Source organism: Aspergillus pseudotamarii (assembly GCF_009193445.1).
Source record: "Aspergillus pseudotamarii strain CBS 117625 unplaced genomic scaffold BDV38scaffold_39, whole genome shotgun sequence".
Classification (NCBI taxonomy): domain Eukaryota; kingdom Fungi; phylum Ascomycota; class Eurotiomycetes; order Eurotiales; family Aspergillaceae; genus Aspergillus; species Aspergillus pseudotamarii.
This window is the reverse complement of record NW_022475053.1, coordinates 19,739-40,639: the sequence shown is the minus strand read 5'-3', so window position 1 is coordinate 40,639 and position 20,901 is coordinate 19,739. Positions and strand designations below refer to the sequence as shown.

General features: G+C 47.5%; 8 protein-coding genes across 8 annotated transcripts; 5 read left to right on the top strand and 3 right to left on the bottom strand.

Annotated features, from left to right (window-relative positions):
- Nucleotides 1-109: 109 nt before the first annotated feature.
- BDV38DRAFT_250890 (translation initiation factor eIF2B subunit gamma) lies at nt 110-2,493 on the top strand. Its single transcript, XM_032055007.1, has 7 exons — nt 110-527; nt 595-649; nt 721-1,799; nt 1,853-1,929; nt 1,988-2,046; nt 2,108-2,148; nt 2,202-2,493. Exons 1-7 carry the CDS (start codon nt 402-404, stop codon nt 2,349-2,351), a joined length of 1,587 nt encoding a protein of 528 aa, XP_031911872.1. The 5' UTR covers nt 110-401; the 3' UTR covers nt 2,352-2,493.
- Nucleotides 2,494-2,745: 252 nt separating this feature from the next.
- BDV38DRAFT_294247 (uncharacterized protein) lies at nt 2,746-4,948 on the bottom strand (the record flags this gene model as incomplete). The annotated part of the gene is made up of 3 exons (XM_032062457.1): nt 2,746-3,701; nt 3,763-4,738; nt 4,769-4,948. 3 exons carry the CDS (start codon nt 4,946-4,948, stop codon nt 3,358-3,360), a joined length of 1,500 nt encoding a protein of 499 aa, XP_031911871.1. The 3' UTR covers nt 2,746-3,357.
- A 1,062-nt stretch (nt 4,949-6,010) lies between these two features.
- Nucleotides 6,011-8,207, bottom strand: BDV38DRAFT_122119 (lysine--tRNA ligase KRS1). The gene is made up of 3 exons (XM_032051131.1): nt 7,928-8,207; nt 6,251-7,838; nt 6,011-6,182 (listed from the first exon to the last, which is right to left on the bottom strand). The coding sequence occupies exons 1-3, from the start codon at nt 8,141-8,143 to the stop codon at nt 6,172-6,174; spliced, it is 1,815 nt and encodes a 604-aa protein (XP_031911870.1). The 5' UTR covers nt 8,144-8,207; the 3' UTR covers nt 6,011-6,171.
- A 2,149-nt stretch (nt 8,208-10,356) lies between these two features.
- Nucleotides 10,357-12,894, top strand: BDV38DRAFT_294243 (putative dynamin GTPase; the record flags this gene model as incomplete). Its single annotated transcript, XM_032062456.1, has 4 exons — nt 10,357-10,393; nt 10,444-11,003; nt 11,280-12,497; nt 12,547-12,894. 4 exons carry the CDS (start codon nt 10,357-10,359, stop codon nt 12,892-12,894), a joined length of 2,163 nt encoding a protein of 720 aa, XP_031911869.1.
- A 734-nt stretch (nt 12,895-13,628) lies between these two features.
- Nucleotides 13,629-15,643, top strand: BDV38DRAFT_250883 (mannose-1-phosphate guanylyltransferase). The gene is made up of 4 exons (XM_032055006.1): nt 13,629-13,870; nt 13,929-13,985; nt 14,070-15,239; nt 15,297-15,643. Exons 1-4 carry the CDS (start codon nt 13,811-13,813, stop codon nt 15,321-15,323), a joined length of 1,314 nt encoding a protein of 437 aa, XP_031911868.1. The 5' UTR covers nt 13,629-13,810; the 3' UTR covers nt 15,324-15,643.
- BDV38DRAFT_250879 (uncharacterized protein) lies at nt 15,582-17,295 on the bottom strand. Its single transcript, XM_032055005.1, has 2 exons — nt 16,597-17,295; nt 15,582-16,535 (listed from the first exon to the last, which is right to left on the bottom strand). The coding sequence occupies exons 1-2, from the start codon at nt 16,762-16,764 to the stop codon at nt 15,843-15,845; spliced, it is 861 nt and encodes a 286-aa protein (XP_031911867.1). The 5' UTR covers nt 16,765-17,295; the 3' UTR covers nt 15,582-15,842.
- A 1-nt stretch (nt 17,296) lies between these two features.
- BDV38DRAFT_250878 (putative oxidoreductase, FAD-binding) lies at nt 17,297-19,687 on the top strand. Its single transcript, XM_032055004.1, has 2 exons — nt 17,297-18,160; nt 18,211-19,687. The coding sequence occupies exons 1-2, from the start codon at nt 17,683-17,685 to the stop codon at nt 19,530-19,532; spliced, it is 1,800 nt and encodes a 599-aa protein (XP_031911866.1). The 5' UTR covers nt 17,297-17,682; the 3' UTR covers nt 19,533-19,687.
- A 338-nt stretch (nt 19,688-20,025) lies between these two features.
- BDV38DRAFT_284486 (uncharacterized protein) lies at nt 20,026-20,780 on the top strand (the record flags this gene model as incomplete). The annotated part of the gene is made up of 3 exons (XM_032060282.1): nt 20,026-20,041; nt 20,103-20,432; nt 20,503-20,780. The coding sequence occupies 3 exons, from the start codon at nt 20,026-20,028 to the stop codon at nt 20,778-20,780; spliced, it is 624 nt and encodes a 207-aa protein (XP_031911865.1).
- Between the last annotated feature and the right edge of the window lie 121 nt (nt 20,781-20,901).

The window sequence follows — 20,901 nt, the reverse complement described above, 5'->3', positions numbered from 1 at the left end:
CAGCAAGTAAGACCGCCCATTAGCTGTTGGAGACTCCAACTGACATTAGATACTATCAATCAACAAAGGAATCTACAGGGCGGTGAGGAAGCTAGGGCCCTGGTAATTTGCACTGTTTGCTTGATGACAGCGGTACCTGACTCACCTATCGTCACGTGCAGCTCTCCGAAGAAAAACCTCCGCAGTTATCGCGAGTGGAATGACAAGCTATTGCTGGTGGTTTCGCGACTCTCATTTTTGTGGCAAGAGAATCAAGGATAACTGCGGCATCTTGTCATACGGTGCTTTTCCGTTTACTTCTTGATCACCGAAGCCATTCCGAAACGCCTTCTCCGAGCCGCACCGGCCGAATTTATCCCAATTCTTTCACCCCACCATTGCCCGCGGGGCTCAAAGACAAAATGGTGCATTCAACGCCAGTACCAAGCAGTGGTTTCCAAGCTTTGATCCTTTGTGGTCCCGGTGAGAGCTTGAATACGATTTCCTCCAACCCGGAAGAGAATCCAAAATGTTTAATTCCCATAGCAGTATGTGTTGGCGAATCACAGAGGCGGCTCCAATGGCAAGAAGTAACTAACATCAATTGATGTTCAGCTAAGGCCGATGGTGTACTACCCGCTGGACTGGTGCAAGCGCGCAGGGATAACCGGTGAGTAGTGGCTGCGCGCCTTCTTCAGGGTATTGTATTCTGCAGTTTTAGCATAATTTCTGACTGTTTAGATATCATACTGATTACACCTCCCTCCGCTCTTACTCCTCTTAAGGCCGCTCTACAACAAAACCCTTATCTTACGTCGCTCCCTTCACCGTCACCTACCGTTATAGCCCCGAAGGATCTCAAGATGACGACAGGAACAGCGGAATTACTCCGACTACCAGAGGTCCAAGCTTGTATTCGGTCCAATTTCCTGCTCCTAAGCTGCGATCTACTGTGCGATATCCCCGGTGAACATCTTCTTGAGGCATGGTTAGTCTCACAAGGTGAATTGGGACCAGCTTCCCAAGGAGGCTTGTCCGTGTTCTATCCTGCGAAAGGCATTAAGGACGAGGTCAAGAAAGAGCCGACAGATTTCATGGCAATCACCTCTCTCGAGCAAGATGAGGTCCCAGCTGTCTCGCGATATAAACTCTCGAAACTGGTTTTGTCGATGCCGATGGATACATTGAAAGAGCAGATAGAAGAAGACAAGGCCTTTTTACTCCGTCATACCTTGGTTGAGAAGCATGCCTCGGTTAAAATGTTAACCAGCTATCGAGATGCACACTTATACATTCTGCCTAAGTGGGTCCAATCGCTTGCCCAGTACCAGGAGCGGTTTGAATCCGTTAGTGAAGACTTGATTGGGTACTGGGCGAAAGCGGAGTGGCAGCGCGGACTGAGTGAGAAGCTCGGGATTAATAAGATATTGGGCGGACAGAATGAGAACCAAGAGGATCACGGAAGCAATGACGGCGATTTATTGGAGGAAGAGATCGATCTTCGCGGCATGACCACTACCCACGCCCAGGGTTCCGAGGTCCGGTCTGCAAAGTCCACCCCGAATGCCCAGTCCTCGGTGGAAGTGCCATCGATTCTAGCATACATGACCAAGTCGTCTGAGCAACTCGTTCGGCGCGTTGACAGTTCCGCTTTGGTGTTAGCGATGTCACTGCGTCTCGCCAAGCTCGAGTCTGTTGACGAGGTTGGCCGTGCTGCTGCTTCGCCTTTCAGTCATGCCTCGAAGATTGCTACTCCTGAAGGAATTGCGTCAAAGTCTATTGTCACCAAAGGTGACTGCTTACTAGGATCCAATGTGACGGTAAGACACTTTGCCTTTTATTTATTGAATGGGTTCAACTAATATTTTGAAAGGTGGAGGAAAAGTGTGTTATCAAAGAATCGTGCATTTCGCCTAATGCAAAGATTTGCAGCGGTGCGCGCTTGACGAGGTAGGCGTTCTATACTCCACCTATATCCTAACGCTATACAGTCTCTAATCTGATTTAGATGTGTAATTATGGACAATGCGGTCATCGGGCCAAAGTGTGTACTCACAGGATGCATCGGTAAGTTGCTTGCAATTAAAAAAGAGAAAGCAGCCGAGTTAATGGACTGATATTGTTTCAGTGGGTAGATACAGCCAGGTCGGGCGAGAGTCCGTTCTCAAGGTGCGTACGAATCATACCCGCAAATCAAATCGACTGCTGACCAAATTTCCTAGGACTGTGAGGTCCAAGATGGCGTTGTGGTTGAGGAGGAGACCGACGCCAAGAATGAACAATTCATGAGTTTCGAGGGCCTTGACGAGGACGACGAGGACGATATGGACGTCGACGATGACGAGGATAATAATGACGAGGCTGTTTTCTAGATGAATACGATACCAAAAATAAACATCAGCACTTTAGACATCTTAGAGTTAGGATTTAATGGTCTTACTCAGTCCTCTTTCAGCCCTCCATCCTTCCAAACATAGCTCCCGGCAGTTACTTGTTGTGCGGTTAAAGGTCGTCGGCTTAAATGGCAACAAGGACCTACTATCCGTTCCGAGAGTGAGATACGGCCAGTCATACGTTGTAATAGCGGCTTAGCTACCTCCACTAGAGCTGCAGATAAACTGATATCCATCTGCTCTCGGATTGAATGCTGCGTGCAAACCCACCGACTCTAAGCGGATCGGAAGCCCTACTCTCTACACCTATGGTTATATGTGCTAGAGAATACCCAGGATGAGTACTTGTATTATATAAAGCCATTTTCGACCGTATGACAGGTTCAACCCCATCCCTCTTGGTGTAATTATAGTTAAACCAACCATACTGACCTCAACTATACAAGATTTGTACAACGGTAAGCAAAGATTCCCATTATGCAGCTCGGATATCAAGCAAGGCTAGCAAAGCCATCGCCCTATGTGTTATTATTTTGAAAGTTTAAGATATCTGCCCAGGCGCGGCAGAGAAAACAAGCACCGATTTGTGGAAAGATGTACAAACAGATAAAAGACAGGACACATCTCTTATCAGGGAGAAGATGTTGCTGTTAATCTGAAACAAAGAACTTCTCAAGACCATAGAATGAATATCAGAACGAGTAACCGTGGTAGAACAGTGTGATACATCATACGACAAAGGAATCCCAGATTGTCACAAATAGCGAAAGGCTTCCAGGTTTAATGATAAACCTTTGGCACGTTGTTATAACCTGCTTGTCCTTTGCTGTGCAAGATCAGTAACTGTAGAACCCGGTCAAAATCAACATTTTTGGAGAGATAAATGAGATTGGGACACATGAACATGGCTGTACATATTTGTAGGCCCCGATAGCTGCAGGGTGAATCCATTCTCCATTGAGCATCGTTCCGTCTTGATACAAAATCATAAACGAGGGTATGTCCCTGGCTGCTTTCGACAGTAAGCCTGAGCTTTAGTCCGCTGTCCAGAGGCTTTCGATTTGGTCGGAGTCGTGTCAACATCATCCTCCTTTGTGGTTTCAAACTTCTGGCCTCTGAACTTCTTTTGACGTCGTATCCCATGTCCTCGTTGGGCTTGCTGGAGGTTCCCGCTGTGCAAACTACTCTGATTCAATGGAGCACTTAAAGGTCTCCAAGTGCTAACCTCTTCTTCTTCCAACTGGTCATCCTCCGGCAGGTACTCAGTGGCGTCATCATCGAGAATAGAATCTACGTCCCATGCCTCCTGGTCACTTTGTTTCTTACGATCTGATCTGAGGGTCAGTATAATAGCTCCTTTTACTCAGGCCACAACGAGGATTTAGCTCACTTTTCGAGTCACTATCCTCCACTGCGGAACCCTCCTGGTCAGCATCTGCTTTGTTAGGCACAAATGGGGACTTCGAAGGTGCTCTCCGAGCCTTCTTCGGAGTTTTATTCTTAGCCGGGCGGCCTTTCTTGGATTTTCTGGCAGTCCTAGAGCCTTTATTCTTCTTGGGCGGACTGCTCTTCTTCTTCGCTTTCGAAATTTCTTCAGCAGCAGCGTTTAGATCGTTCTGGCTAGTGGGGCCAGTGTGAATATTACCGTTGACGTGGTGGGTGCGAAAATAACCACGGGCAATTGTGCACGGGTAGCAAGTCTGCCAACCGCAGGTCAGACAGCGAGACATCCCGGAAGAATTGCGCTTGTTACAGATGTCACATTTCGCCGTATGCGTAGCCAACTCTTCGAACTCACACAGTATTACTTCCTTCCCCATTACAGGCATAGAAAACAGAAACGTGTCGCCCGGCTCATTAGTGGTCTTTGGGGCGGTTGTCTCTTTGGGGGAACTTCGCTCGTGAGGATCACCATAATTCATAGTCGTGTCTTCAAGAGCACTGCCCGGTCTAAATACTCTTTTGGGGTCCTGGACGATGACAGGCTCGGGTTCAGAATTCCTCATACTGTGCAGGATCGCCGCATGCTCTATCACGGTATGATCTGGCTGTGAACAGAACAAGGGCAATGCGGAGATATCCCGGCGACGTTCATAGGACTCAGAAGTCTCAATATCGGGAACCAAGATGTGATGCTGTTCAGGACGGGGACTGTTAACAACGCGAGGCGTCACGGTGACTCTCCAACCTGAGAGAATGGGGTCCCCAAAACGCCAATTCACATACTCGGTTGGAAAGCGAGGCGCGGTTCTCTGAAGATACTGGCTCTCGACAGTGAAGTGTCTGGCACCGGGGCTCAACTCTTCCTGTCCGAACAAGCTGTCACGAAGGGAGAAAGAATCTATGGCTCCACTGGGGTCTGTGTTCTGCCTCTTACCAGATTATCAGAATATCACAGTCATGGGGAGAGGACCAACTATTGTTGTTGTTGAAGGATGGCATACCAAACAAGCTGGACCAACAGTAGGTCTTATAGGTTGGGGGTGGAATAGGTGCTGGCTGGTCTGAGGAGGGGGGAGATAGCGGAGTTTTCTGAATGGGTCACTGTTGTCGCCCGTCTCGTCTCTATTTATCATATTGATGGATGTATCAGAGACGGTTGTCTGAATCATTCCTTGTCAGTCCTACCAAGCAGCTCAAAACGTCAAAACAGATCAGAAACGGGGATGAGGTTACCTGAAACAGAGTAGTACAACTAGTTGAAGGATAGAAATGAAAGAATTAGCATTTATAAGAACAGATAGATAGGAAATATCTGGGCATACTTGTATGGTAAAAGAAAAGAAGATGCGGAGTAATAATGCTAAGCGAGATACTGGAATGTACAGATTGAGCAGAAATGTTTTGCATCAGATGGGAGACCCCGTGAGCTCTTGTACACTTTGGTTGCTGGCGATTCACTCTGGGTGATGTCGTATCTTCTCACACATACTCAGCAGTTTCCCCAGCATTACTCCTATGAAAGAAAGTAGGCCACAAATGATTCTACAGTGTCCAGGTAGCTCTATAATATAAAACAAGATATGTAGTGGTTCGGCGGCTGGTATGATGGTATCGGATCAATGGATCAGTAGATTTGCATCTGTCCAGAGTCCTTGGTCAATGAATTGTAGGTGTGGCTATGATGTCACTGGATATCTAAGAGCATTCACTGAAATATAACAAAGGAGAAGAAGAAAGAATATAAAAGGCGTGTGGGAGCTTCTCAGCAGTTAGGCTAAGCCGCTTCCTTATATCGTTATATGATACTCGGCTGAACCTGTCTAGAGATAAGCACTAGTTCCTCAAGAGTTTAAAGACTATTTCTTGAACAAAAGACATGGATGTGTGCTGTTTGTGGGTTTCCTATATCATTCTTTGATATTATCGTTTTTGGCTTGTTCCTAGATGGAAGAACTCGCCTTAACACTTGTTGTAGATTCTTGAGGTGGCTTGGTTGACCCCCAATAAGGCGTGGGTCTATTTGCAAGGGGTTTACTTGGAAGGCATTGTAGATTATTATTAGGCGGGCTTTCAGGCTGTGAGCGGCGAAATAGTACTCCTGATGCTCCAGTATGGCTTTGAATCTACTGGATACCAATTGAAGGCATATATCGAATTTATGTCTTTTGTTGAACTACAAAAGTGAAACACTCAAGTCGATCATACTCTCCTTTCTATTCTGAGGCTGTAAACCTAGATGTACGATCTGTCTCGATATATTGGTTATCTTGATCTTAGGCATCCCTTCATTGACATCGAATTAAACGTGCAGAACAAAAAGTCGTCAACAAACCATCATCCCGTGTAGTTCATAAATTTATTTGTGGGCTAAACATGGCACGGAATATTAGTACTCTTTCATTTAGAAGCAGCATTTCAATAGAACAAAAACTTACGAATTCCTTCCTCCGGCTGGGGCTCAATACCAACCACCTCGGCGGCGGTCTTGGTCTCGGCCGCCGACTTGTCTTCCTTCATGAAGGGGAAGGCAAGGACTTCCTTGATACTGTAGTTGTCGGTGAGGAACATGACCAGACGGTCGATACCCATACCCCAACCACCAGTGGGGGGCAGACCGTATTCCAAGCTAGTGCAGAAGTTCTCGTCGATGAGCTGGGCCTCGTCGTCACCCTGGTCCTTCTGGCGGGCTTGCTCCTCGAAACGGAGACGCTGGTCGAAGGGGTCGTTCAACTCAGTGTAGGCGTTGACGATTTCCTTCTTGCAGACGAAGGCCTCGAAACGCTCGCAAAGACCCACGTTCTGGCGGTGGTACTTGGCAAGAGGCGACATCATCTGGGGGTGGCCGGTAATGAAGGTCGGGTTGACGCAAGTCTCCTCGATGAACTCGCCAACCAGCTTGTCAAGCATACGGGCGTTGGTCAATGGGGGAGAACACTCAACGCCAGTCTTCTTCAGCACCTTCTTGAGGAATTCGCCCGCCTCAGCGGTGTGTAGCTGGTCACCAGGTGGGAACTTCTCACCAGTGGCCTCCTCGAGGGCCGGGATCATCTCCACACGGCGCCAGGGGGCCTTCCAGTTGACGTTGTATTCCTCGCCAGACTGGGTATGGAAAACAGTCTCGTAACCGCCGGTGACGTGCTTCACCAGGCCGGAGACCAGCTCTTCAGTGAGGTTCATGACATCGTAGACATCGGCATAAGCCCAGTAGAACTCGCAGGTTGTGAATTCGGGGTTGTGGGTAAGGTCAATACCTTCGTTACGGAATTGACGACCCATTTCGTACACACGCTCAAGGCCGCCAACGATGAGCATCTTCAGGTACAACTCGGGAGCCACACGCATGAACAGGTTCATGTCGAGGTCGTTGTGGTGAGTGACGAAGGGCTTGGCAGTTGCACCACCGGCGATGGCATTCATCATGGGGGTTTCGACCTCGACGAAGTCGCGGGTGTCGAAGAAGTTGCGGATATAGGAGACAATCTTAGAGCGGGTGATGAAGACATTACGCGAGCGGTCGTTCATGATCAAGTCAAGGTAACGTTGACGGAAGCGCTGTTCCTTGTCCTGGAAACCATAGTGCTCGGAGGGAATGGCGTGCAAGCAAGGAGCCAAGAGCACGACCTCAGAAGCAAAAATAGACAGCTCACCATCGGGGCGGTTCTTGGGGTTACTGCGACCAGGGAAGCCGACAATACCAACAACATCACCTCTCCGGAGATGCTCATGCTGAGCCTCGAAGGAGACATCGCCAGCAGCGTTCTGAGCCTGGCACACTACTTGCACCTTCACACCCTCTGCGCGGATGTCGTAGAAAATCAACTTGGCGCCGGAGGAACGCTTGGTGTAGATTCTACCGGCGATACGAACGGTCTTGTCGGGCAGCTGGTCACCCTTTCCAAGGTGCTCATATTCCTTGAGGAACTGGCGCAAGTCATCGGTGACTTGGAACTTGTGAGGGTAGGGGTCGGGTTGCTTGGTCTCGCGCAACTTGTTGATTCTCTTACTGCGGATTTCGAAGTATTGCTAAAGAAAGGTTGAAAGCTCAGGGTTAGCGATCTACAAATTAGACGTGCCACTGCACAGACATCTAAAAGCAGAAGCAAGAAACCTACGTTGGGAGTCAAGTTGGCCTCGTCTTCCTCAGCAGAAGTCTTCTTCGCGGGCTTGGGAGGGGCAGCAGCCTCCTTCTCCTTCTTCTTGGCCTCCTTCTCACGGAGCTTCTGACGGCGCTTCAATTCGGACTTAGAAACCTTCTCACCAGTGACTTCATCGAGTAAGAGGTTGGCCATGGAGGCCTCAGCCTCCTTAACTGCATTGGGTTCCGACATGGTGGATTATATGTCCTGTCGCACTGAAGGAGAAGAGTGAGGATATGAGAGACGGCGGAGGTTCGGTGGGTGAGCCAAAGAATTTTGGGCGGGAGTCTCAACTTTTTTTTCATTGGGTCATTAATTACCCCACGTTAAGAATCAATGACATCCTACAATTCCTATGAGTCATGATATTCTTCATGCGCAGGCTTCTTATGAAATTATCACTTAATATACTTAAGAATTTGACATTCTACCTTAATCGTCTCTTGAAACTAAGACCATCATCTGGTAACTGTCAGTCATGTTCCTTATTCTTACCTGAGGGCTTAGGGCTTAGGGCACATAGGCGGGGTTTCCTTTGCCCCTCCATAGATAGAGGGGAACGCACGATATCTCTTAAAGGAGACCACTATTGTAGACAAGGCCTTAAACAATAGGAACAGAGAATCAGAAATATACATCAGTATTTCTTCTCAAAAAACCTTTGCTATATGTGCTTTTGCTGGTCCATGTAAATATACTCGTAACTGCAGATACACTGACTTAGCCTCAGCACGGCTACGGTTGCATCTCGGTCAACAAAGGGACTTCACGGAGTATTCCGTAACATCGGGACAGTAACCCTCAGTGGTGTGGTAGTTAACAACTTCAGAAAGGTTAATTCAAATGTTCATTGAAGTGTGTCTACAGAAGTAGAAAATATCTGCAGCACTAAAAGAAGTTGAAATAAAGAAACACGATAGACAGTATAAGACAAGTAATGGTATGTAAGATCCACTATCCCAGGACCTACGATAGCTGGATTAAAGCTCTTGATTCTATGATCCTATTACTTCCGATGTAGAATAGCTTGTCTAGGTTTCAAGTCCTGTGTTGATCTACCCTTTCTGCCTTGGGTTATCTCAGGGCTTTGCACTTGGCCACTAGTAGAGTGGAATGGGACTAGCCCAGGGCCGCTTTCTAACTAGTAATTGATTCTGGAGCGTAGTTCAAGGCAGAAGTATATGTGCTGAGCGCTCTCTAGGTATTGATTAAGAGCCAGAGTAATCAGAACTAGCTCCAGGGCAGATCTAGTAACAGGATTGTGTATCTTTCACATATCTTTAGTAGAGCATATGAACCTTTTCGATATCACTACTTATTACCCACGGGGAAATATGGTTAATTATCTTGCTACATCTGATTCGACAAACGCAGGAATATCGAAGGACAAAACGTTAGGAAAATGTGCACTGAGGCTAGAAGTCATTTCACAGGAGTCAGTTTATTATACAATTTTAATAAGCATCGAAAGGGAGAAGCCCATAATTTGTAATGAAGCGATATTGAGATATTGGATGTGTACGTAGTAGTTGATGAATCAGCGCCAATTTCTCCTCGTGGAAGGTCGATGAAGTCGCATGGTTAGCAATGGTTATCAAGTTAGATGCGGCTGAAAAGGAGAGTGTGACGCGTATTGTTGAGCCACTTGAAGAAGAAGTGGCACTTTTAAATGATTACTACAGCTACCCAGGGGAAAAGAAAGAGCAATTGGCAGGACCTATTCACAACACGGTCGTTGTGCTAACACACCAGCTTGCGATATCTGAGAAAGACGCGCTAGCTTGTTTGAAATCCCAGATCATCGATGCAGAGGAGGAAACATTATGCAGCCTTTGCGAACAATGATCCACCAGAGAGGTTTATGTGGTACATTATTCTATATAGAATGGTAGTCGCAGGCTGTCATTATTGGTATCCTTACACCACCAGATACCAGTGGCTAGAAGGAAGTGGGACGTCTTGATGAAGCTTTTACGCGGAAAGGTCCAGCGGTTTAATATTCTTGTGGGTGCAAGAATTCTACAGTCTTAACAAATTCGGCTTCACCAACAAGCATATGACAATAACGTTTTGCTAAAGGTTTAGCATGAATATAAACTTGATTGGACAGGCAGTTCCAAAAGTACGGTATATTGTAAATATAGCCTTTATCCAACACAACTTGTATCATAGTACTAAGAGATGTGTGCATAACACACCTACTCACATATTTGCTTATGTTGTATAAAACATTCACTTTACTTGGGCCCCGCCCCCTCCTCCAGCTTCCTTTGACCATTTTCATTCACGCCTCACCCCTCCTTACAACCCAGCTGTCTTTCCTACTTGTCGAGTGTTACTCTTGTCACCACCTTCATCTTCATCTCTCAACACACACACAGAGAGGGAGCTTTAGATTGTCGAAGATGTCGCAGCTGGGAAGCCCTGGCTACTCTACAGACGGTATATAAGACCCATCTAATTATTGATACGCAGGCTAACAATTTTATTAGTTACCGCTCAGGAATCCCCATCCAAAATGAGGTCTTTGGAGAATAAGGCGATCCAGGTCATTGCACGCGACATGAAGGCCCTAGTCCGGAAGATACAAGACCTCCGCCATATCGGCATAGAAGATAACCAGATTGCTCTACCCAAGATCTGTGTGATAGGAGACCAGAGTACGGGCAAGAGCTCACTCATAGAAGGAATGTCTGAGATAAAGGTTCCCAGAAGCGCTGGTACTTGTACGAGGTGTCCAATGGAGATAAATCTCTCTGAGGGTGAGCCCGGCCGGCCTTGGGTATGCCAGATATACCTATCACGGAAATACATGTACGATGGATCGCGAAAGCTTAGAGCTCCCAGAAAGGCTCAGCCGCTTGGTCCATGGATCGAACAAGATCAGGAAGAGGAACACTTCATCACGCTGTCCGACAAGGACCAGGTCCAGGAAGCCATCAAGTGGGCCCAGCTTGCTATCCTGAATCCAGGACAGCCTTCCAAAGAATATATTCCAGGAAAAAATGCGGGTACCAATACGCATTACCAAGTCAAGTTCTCGCCTAACATTGTGCGACTTGACATCTCAGCGCCCGACTTTCCCAATTTATCATTCTATGATCTTCCTGGCGTCATTAGCCAGGCAGAGTTAGACGAAGAGAGATACCTTATCTTGCTCATTGAGAACCTGGTCAAGGAGTACATCTCACAGCAAAACTGTATTGTTTTATTGACTTTGCCCATGACGGATGACGCAACAAACTCCAGCGCAGCACGCATCATGCGAAACGTGCGTGGTGCTCATCAACGCACCTTAGGGGTATTGACAAAGCCTGATAGAATACAGGTAGGTGAATCATATTCGCAATGGGTAGATATCTTGGAGGGTTACAAATTCAAACTTGGACATGGCTACTACATTGTTCGCAACAATCCGGATCCAGCGATCGAACATTCCCAAGCCCGAGAAGAGGAGGACGGCTTCTTTGCTTCACCTCCTTGGACGGCTGAGGAGTTAGCACCCTACCAAGATAGGTTTGGAACTCGTCGCCTTCAAACATCGCTTTCAAGTCTCCTTCTAGAACAGATCCAAGGTTGTCTTCCAGGGATCATTGAGCAAATCGATACCAAGGCCGCTCGTATCAATGAGGAACTTAAAGAGCTCCCTGATCCACCTTCTGCCAATGTTCTATACATCTTATGCAAGCTTCTTTACGATCTGGGAGACAGGATTCGCGCTAATTTTGAAGGAGGCTCTTCAGATTATCCTCTGCTGAAGATCTGGGGCCATATAGCGCAGGACTTTAGAGCGGCATTGATCCGTACGCGCCCAAAAGTGTCGCTTTTATCAGAATTGGATCGAACATCTTTTCCAGTACAACCCGATGGAGATTCAGACTGCGAAATGACATCAGCGCCAAGGCCAGTGAAGCGCAAGTCCCCCAGTGCCTCTCCAGATCTGCAGACACCGAAACTGGGAGCTTCGGGATACTTTACCGATCACTTCAACCAGTTCGTCCAACCTGCTCGAGTGTTCACCTGGGAAAACATCCGCGAAATTAACGAGGACTCATGCCGTGCTGGAATCCCCGACCAGGCAGATCCCAAGGCCCTCGAGAAGCTCCGGCAACTGAGTGTCGAACATTGGGATGGACCAATGCTTGTTTTCCTCAAGGCGACACATAATCTAGTCAAAGAGATGCTGCTGAAGCAGCTCAGAGAAGTATTTTCTCAGTACTATCAGACAACCCTCTTCAGGGAATTAAAAAGGATGATCGAGAAATATCTTAGAGAACTTCAGGAGCAACATACAAAGTACGCTATCGATAATTACAATATCGAACATCACAAACCGTTCACTATGGCTACAGCGCAACTTGAACATGCTACCAAGGACGCGCACCACTTTCTGAGTACTCGGCGCCACCTGGCTAGAGCCGATTTATACCTCGAACTTCAGGGAAAGTGTCCAGAAAATGACATCCGAAAGGCAGCTGAGCTCAAGAAGCTGACAACAGCTGAACTTGGACCCGACAGGTTCTTTCAAGAAGTAAAGATGATGGCGGTAAGCTTCTTGTCACTCTCAACACTCTGCACAGACGCTGACTTTCTAGTCCACTCGGGGTTACTATGAGGTAGCTAGTTCACGGTTCGTCGATTCTACGTGCCAGGGTATTCATACCAGACTTTTTTCAAAATGCCGAGAGGAACTCGTCTCGGTTATCGAAAAAGAGCTACATATCTCCGATACAGATGGTATGTCACTTGAACGATGTCAAGAGCTCATGGCTCCAGACCTTGAACGCCAACGTCGACGCCAGTACCTGCTTAAGGAGAAGAAAAAGATTACCCAAGCGCAAGAGTGGCTCTCGGCGATCAAGAAAGAGGAAGACGAGGAAATGTTCACGCTACCTTTAGTCTTCAGATCCCAAACTCCGGAAAAGCTCCCCAAAGGCATATAGTTGAATGTATACTAGGACACTAGCCTGTCAGGATACCTGACTCATAGTTTTTCTTGTATTCCTGAAGACTGCTGCGAGGGTTTTTGTGAAAGATGTGGGGTTGCCGGTTCGTTCAAATCAGGCGATGAGGATTTGCTGGATACGCGATTAAGGATATGACTGAATCACGATGTAGGTGAACACACAGCAGAATCATCTTGTTATGGTCACAATGTCGCATAACCAGTCGCGTACACCAATCTATCCCAAAGGTTACCATATCTAGAGTTGAAGATATTTTCTGTAGACGCCTTGCTCTATAGCCGCCTATCATCCTTGTAAGTCAATGTATTCACCTTGACTGGTTTATCCACTATAGGATAGTAGCAAATACTATGTACTAATAATTTTCCATGGTCCTCGCACATGTTGAGACGTACCATCCATAGATTAGTATCTGACTGTCACTGTAGTGGAGAGGGAAACCCCGCACCGGTTCGATTTTGGCAGTACATTTATCTCTATATTCGAGAGAGGGTCTAGGACTAGCTACCATCAACACTGGAGAGCTGAGGCGCACAAAGAGATTATATCGTTTGTTATTCATCCATATACCTTCGTATTAATGTCCCAAAGAGGAAGGCAGCTATAAATCACCATGGACGAAAGCGGTGAATTTTACTGCCAAGTTATTTATGGAATATCCGCTTTTAGGCTCTCTTTCTCCTGATGGGACTCCGGACATCTTTAGCATTCACGCCCAAGAAGGTTCCGGTCCTAGTTTGAGAAAACTTTCTACCGTATCCTTATCCTTACTTACCGCCCTCTTTGCGTGATTGATATCACTTTTCGTCCTCACTCTCTTCTCCATTGCGACATCACTAAACTTATCTTGTGATACCTACTCATATTCCCCACCCCACCCATTGTTTTCCCAATGCTTCAAGTACCAGTGCGGGAACATACCAACATGGCCTCCACCAAGGCTATCATCTTGGTATATACTGCAGAAACCCGGTCGCTAGATGGTTATAATTGACATGACTTGCTGCTAGGTCGGTGGCCCATCCAGAGGAACCCGTTTCAGGCCTCTGTCTCTCGATGTGCCCAAGGTTAGTGACCCCCTCCGTTGATCTCCCCATGACCCCTGAATAATCTCCGAGCATGTGCTAATGAGTGATACAATCTATCTTTAGCCTCTTTTCGAAGTTGCCGGACATCCTATCATCTATCATGGCCTTAAAGCCCTCGCAAAGATCCCCGATATCCGAGATGTGTACCTAGTCGGCTACTACGATGAAACCGTCTTTCGCGACTTCATCAAAGACTCCACCAAGGAGTTCCCCCAATTCCGCATTCAGTATCTGCGCGAATACACATCTCTAGGTACCGCTGGTGGTCTCTACCACTTCCGCGATGCCATTCTCAAGGGCAAACCGGAGCGCATCTTCGTACTTAATGCCGACGTCTGTTGCTCTTTCCCGCTTGGGGAGATGCTGAGGCTGTTTGAGGAGAAGGATGCGGAGGCTGTTATTCTTGGAACCAGAGTGAACAATGATGCTGCCACCAACTTCGGATGCATAGTTTCCGATTCGCATACCAAGCGAGTGCTTCACTATGTCGAGAAACCCGAATCGCATATCTCCAACCTCATTAACTGCGGTGTATATCTGTTTGCAACTGAGTGCATTTTCCCTTCCATCCGCAGTGCTATCAAACGCCGCACCACCAGGCCCCGTCTGGTATCCTACCCATCCTCTGAGAATCTAGAGTCGTCGTTCGTTGCTGCCGAGGAAGACTCGGAAAAGAGCGAAGTTCTCCGCCTAGAGCAGGATATCTTGTCAGACCTTGCCGACAGCAACCGATTTTTCGTCCACGAAACGAAAGATTTCTGGCGCCAGATTAAGACTGCCGGCTCTGCCGTCCCTGCCAATGCTCTCTACCTCCAGAAGGCCTTCCAGGCCCAATCCGACGAACTTACCGCTCCCTCCGCGACCATTGTTCCCCCAGTTTTCATCCACCCCTCCGCAACCGTTGATCCCACGGCGAAGCTGGGACCCAATGTCTCAATTGGCCCCCGTGCGGTTGTGGGTGCAGGAGCCCGCGTTAAGGATTCGATCGTGCTCGAGGATGCTGAGATCAAACACGACGCTTGCGTGATGCACTCGATCATAGGATGGAGCGGCCGGGTCGGTGCCTGGGCCCGTGTCGAGGGTACCCCTATTGCGAATGGAACTCATTCCACTAGCATCGTGAAGCACGGCGTCAAGGTACAGAGCATCACCATCCTGGGTAAGGAGTGTGCCGTTGGTGATGAAGTACGGGTGCAAAACTGTGTGTGTCTGCCGTACAAGGAACTCAAGCGTGTATGTGCCTCTTCTATCCCTCAAATGTTCTCTTAACACAACTAATCACATATCCAGGATGTCGCCAACGAGGTCATTATGTAAACATACATGGAATCATAACGTTGGGTGGACTCGTGAATATCAAATGTGGTCCATATCTTTCCTTATTTGTCTTGGAACTAATACTATCTCTTATATCAGCCTTGACTCATTATGATCTATAACTCTGGCAAGCCATGGACTTTGTTTAACCTCCTTAGCATTAACTATATGCTTCATATGCTCAAGCCGAATACAATGCTCTAGACTACGGTTGCTTCTCTCGGAGAGAAAGAAGTATTTAGAGAGAGAAAAAATAACCACAATCATACAAATCTGGCATGATTCATGATCATAACATCTAAGACTGACAGAAAGGACGACATCTTTGATATAAATAATACACCTATTACGCCCTGACAAAACAAGTATGAGCCCTTCACTGCAAGATCGTAACACATCAGCTCGAGTTTCATATAATCGACACATTACCAGGTCCGTTGTAAGCAGACAGTCCCCAATACTGTACAATTCCTAGTGATTGTCCAGTTACATCTAGAAAATGGTATGTACCGCAAGAGCTCATCTATATGCCGCAGGATCATAATGCGTCTGCTCAGTTGGGTGACTGTATCCGTCATGTCCATAAGCGCTAAATCGGACACGAGGACGAGTAGGCGTCGGCTGATAATAATCCTGTGCCTCACCACCATGATGCTGCTCAAAGGTGGAACTGGCGCCATACACGGGCGGGGGCATCGCCTGACTGGAATAATTGCCCGGCGCAGGGATATCGCTGTAGACATCATCAGTGTGATGATTCGAGCGAAGCGCGGGATGTTGTTCATCGAGTCCACCATAAGGACCCATGCCTCCTGACAAGGCACTGCTGCTGCGATCGTGCATCTTGTAATCGTTCAAGGCTGGGTTGCTGGCCATGGGGTCGTACTCGCCCAGACGAGTCTGACGTCTGCGTACGATAACATCGAGGGCGATGGCGGCGATGTACGAGATATTCCCTAAGACAGTGAAGGCGAACAATGCCTTGTATATCCGACAAACGGTGATACCGGTAGAAGTAGCCCAGTACGTGGCGTTGCAGGTAGTCAGAATCGTTTGGGACATGCTCCAGCTCAGGAGGCCGAGGGAGATGAGCCAGAGAAGAAGACAGATCGTATTCGATAGGAGTGATAGGCGCGGCGAGAGACCATAGCAGCAGTGGGTTATGGTAGTCAGGACGTAATTAAGAAGGGAAAGGATAACGGTGATCAGCAACTAGGGTGTGTTTATATTAGCTACATTTCTTGAGGGAGTGGGTTTTTCATGCGGGACTTACGACCAGGAATGCCCAAGGAAGTTTGAAGCCACCTTGGTGGAGGTTGTAGATGAAGACGGCTAGAATGATACCGACGACCAGAGTAGAAATAAAGCCCACAGCGCGGATAGCATGAAATGGTATTGCAGGGTACGCCGATGGTTTCACGGATCTAGGTTTGGATCGCATGTTGATATCTGTTTGAGTCGGGGTGGTGATGCGCTTGGATCAAGCAGTAATCAGTCGATATTAATTAATTTTTTGTCTCGTGTGGGGGAAAATATGTATGGATGTTGATATGATAACAAAACAAAGATCCACTTGTCGTCAATCAGTGCCACCACACGTGAAGGAGGGTGGTTGAATAAAAATTTTGATATCCCTTGAACCAGCAAGAAGGAATATGAATAGGAGTAAATAAGAAAGTGAAAATGCGAATCAACAAGGGAGAAAAACAGAAAAAGCCCAACGAGCGAAGGCTGTGGGCTGTTGATCCAGACAGGCGTCGCAATGCAAAGCCTCCTCTGTGGCCGATCTTTGGCTCCACTGCGGGTGTTGCTAAAGAAAGAAACCAACCACAAGGATGGAGTCCACTAGTGGCATAGTCAAATACGATGACGATTGTTGCTGGGGTGGTTTTTGCCCCAGTCATTCAAACGGCATCCAGGAAGTCAAGTACCTGTATGACCGTTCAGAGGACTGTACCAGCTTGGGCTAAATTGTTCCCGGATACATTGAAAAAAGTGTGGATCCTGAACAATCGCCATTATTTTCTCTACACGTGCTGTCCAGGGCAACGATCACATGACACGTCAGACAGCCTTTAGGCATCCCCATTGCGGTCCAAACTGCCAATCTGCAGTCAAACAGAGCAAACCTCTTCCCCGCCTGCCGAGCCATCGGTATTTAGGATGATTACTTATGTCTTCTTGAAGTCAATGAAAATAATGTTCACTTATGTCACTAACTAGTCAAAAGGCCTAGTATCGGGTGCTGACCAATCCAATCGTGTTCGTCAATATCAACACATATCTCTGTTATTAGTATCAGTGATCTATAGCTCATCATGAGAATCCCATACTTTTTATAGCATCAACACATCAATCAATGGCGTCCCTTCTAACTGATACCCTTCCCTGGCATGATGGCGAAATACAAATGCGCAGTTTGCTCCGTATTCCGCCTATCATCAACCCCACAGTGCCTTCTCTAAGTTACGGGGCAACTTATTTGCTCATAAACTCGCCTTTGCTTGCTATCGGTGCCGTTGATCGAGAGGGACGGCCTTGGTCAACGCTGTGGGGTGGTGAGGTAGGCTTCGCCAAACCAACTTCTCAATCCAAGATCGAGGTTAGGACCCCTGTTGATAGCAAGCATGACCCTCTAGCAGAGATACTGCTACATAACAGCTCAGGGGAGTCCGGGCAGTTGGTCTCTGGCCTAGTTGTCGACCTAGCGACCCGCAAAAGGGCAAAGCTTTTTGGGAGGAAAATCACCGGATCGATACAAATGAACGAAGAGAATCAGTCTGACTCCAGCAAAGTAGGGTTTGCGCATTTGCTTGTGCAAATAGAAGCAAGTCTTGGTAAGAATTGGAATTAAAAGACTATATCCAGGAGTTGCTTACAGCTGCAGGCAATTGTCCCAAGTATATAAATATTAGAAACATTACCCCGGCTCTGCCTACTCCAAGACTAATCTCGGAGTCCCCTCAGCTGCCCTCTAGCGCTTTGAAGCTCCTTGATCGTGCGGACACGTTGTTTATATCCTCACGACATGGAGATGTGGATATGGATACCAACATCCGTGGTGGACCTCCAGGCTTTGTCCGTGTGATATCTAACGAACCTAACGGAGCGGTATTTGCTTACCCAGAATATTCCGGCAATCGCCTGTATCAAACTCTGGGTAACCTTAAAACAACACCTTTGGCAGGCTTTGTCTTTCCGGATTTTGAAACAGGAGATGCGTTATACGTCACTGGACAAACTGAGATCTTGGTGGGGAAAGAGGCCGCCGCTCTCATTCCACGATCGAACCTAGCCGTGAAAGTGACTGTCACCGCAGCTCGGTACGTAGAGAAATCATTAGCGTTTCGTGGCGTTGCAGGAGCAAAATCTCCATATAATCCAAGTGTACGATACTTGGCCAGCGAAAAGGCTAGCCCTGCTGCCATAGGAGATGAAAAATCCTCTGCTACAGCTATGTTGGTGAAGAAGGAGTTACTTACCGCGACAATATGCCGGTTTCGTTTTCAAATATCAAATCCATCAAAGATCGGGACATGGGCGCCTGGGCAATATGCTACCCTCTCCTTCCAAGAAGAGTTGGACATGGGGTATAGTCACATGAAAGATGATGACCCATTGAGTATCAATGATGACTATGTCCGAACTTTCACAATTTCGTCCTATCCAGTACATAACCGCTCTACAGAGTTTGAGATAACTGCTCGGAGACACGGTAATGTAACCGATTACCTTTTCAGAACCAACGAGCGAGCGGGTTTGGAGGTACCTTTGAAAGGCTTCGGTGGTGACTTCTATTTGAGAACACCAAGTGAGCATCACAAAATTCCTTTCATAGCCGGTGGTATCGGGATTACGCCACTTCTTGCCCAACTCCCTGATATTGATGTCAGTCGCTTACGTTTACTTTGGTCAATTTCCATTCGCGACCTTGGTCTGGTTTTGGACACATTCAATCGATTCCTTCAATTACCCCACGCCACAAGCCTTTTCATAACTGGGCCTGAGACACAGGATGAGAAGATTACTGAACAACTGGCAACATTAGTCGCATCTGGAGCACAAGTCGAACGTCGCCGAATGGAAGCTAAAGATCTAGATCCATCCTTGGCGGACGTATGGTACTTCTGTGGTGGTCCTTCCTTGAAGAGTTCGGTGTTGAATTGGCTTCCGGGGAAAGAAATAGTATATGAAAATTTCAATTATTGACTTAATGAGATATCGTGGAAGGATCTCGGATTGCGGTATATCTTAGGACATGTATATATCTCATGTGTATCTACAACATGGCACTGCGGTGGAATTGAGTATAAGGTCATTTAGTTCAATAAAGTCAAGAATATTGAATTGGTCTAAAAGACTAACATATACATTATACGACCAGTACGTCATGTGGTGCCTTTAATCCCATTGTGCTCATGGACCATAACCCAAATAGAATTTCGACCTCCGCACTGAACCACTAAAACGCGTTATCGGTTGCTGCCTCCGCATAACTTCACCGAACAATCAGCAATATAACAACTCCAAAACCCATTGCAGTCCACTCCCTCTTCCTTCTCCTTCAGACACAACCTACACCAAATAACAACCCATCACCAAAACCAAGACCCCGAACTGCCAGGGAACCTGGGCCCGACCCCGCGCCCCTCGTCACCTCAACCCCTCCCCTCAAAACACAAGTTCAACACCAACAACCAAAATGTCCACTTACGAAGGTACGACCCCACGTCTCCTTAATCTAACAAAAAAAAAGACAAATCTAATAAAAGAAAACAGTTGAACACAATACAACAGACCCGGGCACAGCAACGCCCTCAACACACCGTCGGCGCCCCGACCTCTCCACCTTCTTCGCGACCCTCTCCGAAATTAGCCCCGACGAAGCCCGCACAAGGGAACATGCCGTTCCCGTCCCGCGCGACGTGAGCGCAGCCTTCTACTCCCTCGCCGAAGCCTTCGATCTGATGCGCCGCGAGGGCGACCACAGCGTACCCACTTCCGGCGAAGGCGATGATGACCTCCTGACGCAGATGATTCAGAGCTTGCTGAGCTCGGCCGAGACGCCTCCGCGGGAGGTTGAGGGTGTTAGTGAGGAATTTTGCGATGGTATGTATTCTTTCTCCTTTTTATTATGAAGTTGGGGTTGGGTTAGTGCTGATGTTTGGTTTGGGGTTAGTTCTGGACCGTGTGCCTAAGGCCTCATTGAAGCCGTCGCAGAGTTGTCCGATTTGCGGGAATGCGTTTTTGGAGGACCAGTATCCGCTTGTTGTGCGTTTACCATGCCATCCGACGCATCTTTTTGATCTGGAGTGTGTGCGGCCGTGGTTGAGGTTGAGGGGCACGTGTCCGCTTGATCGGACGGATTTTGCGAAGCAGGAGAGGGAGAAGGCTGAGGCTAGGAGGAAGAAGCCGGTTGAAGATGATGAGGAAGAGTGGGATGGTATGTATGGCTAGATGGAGGTGTGGTGATGGTTCGTCATATTAGTTGATTAAGCTGTGGAGTTTGGGGGTGGTGATTGAGGTTTTGATAATGGGGAGAATATGATCGTGATATGTTTGATGATTCATGAGGCCA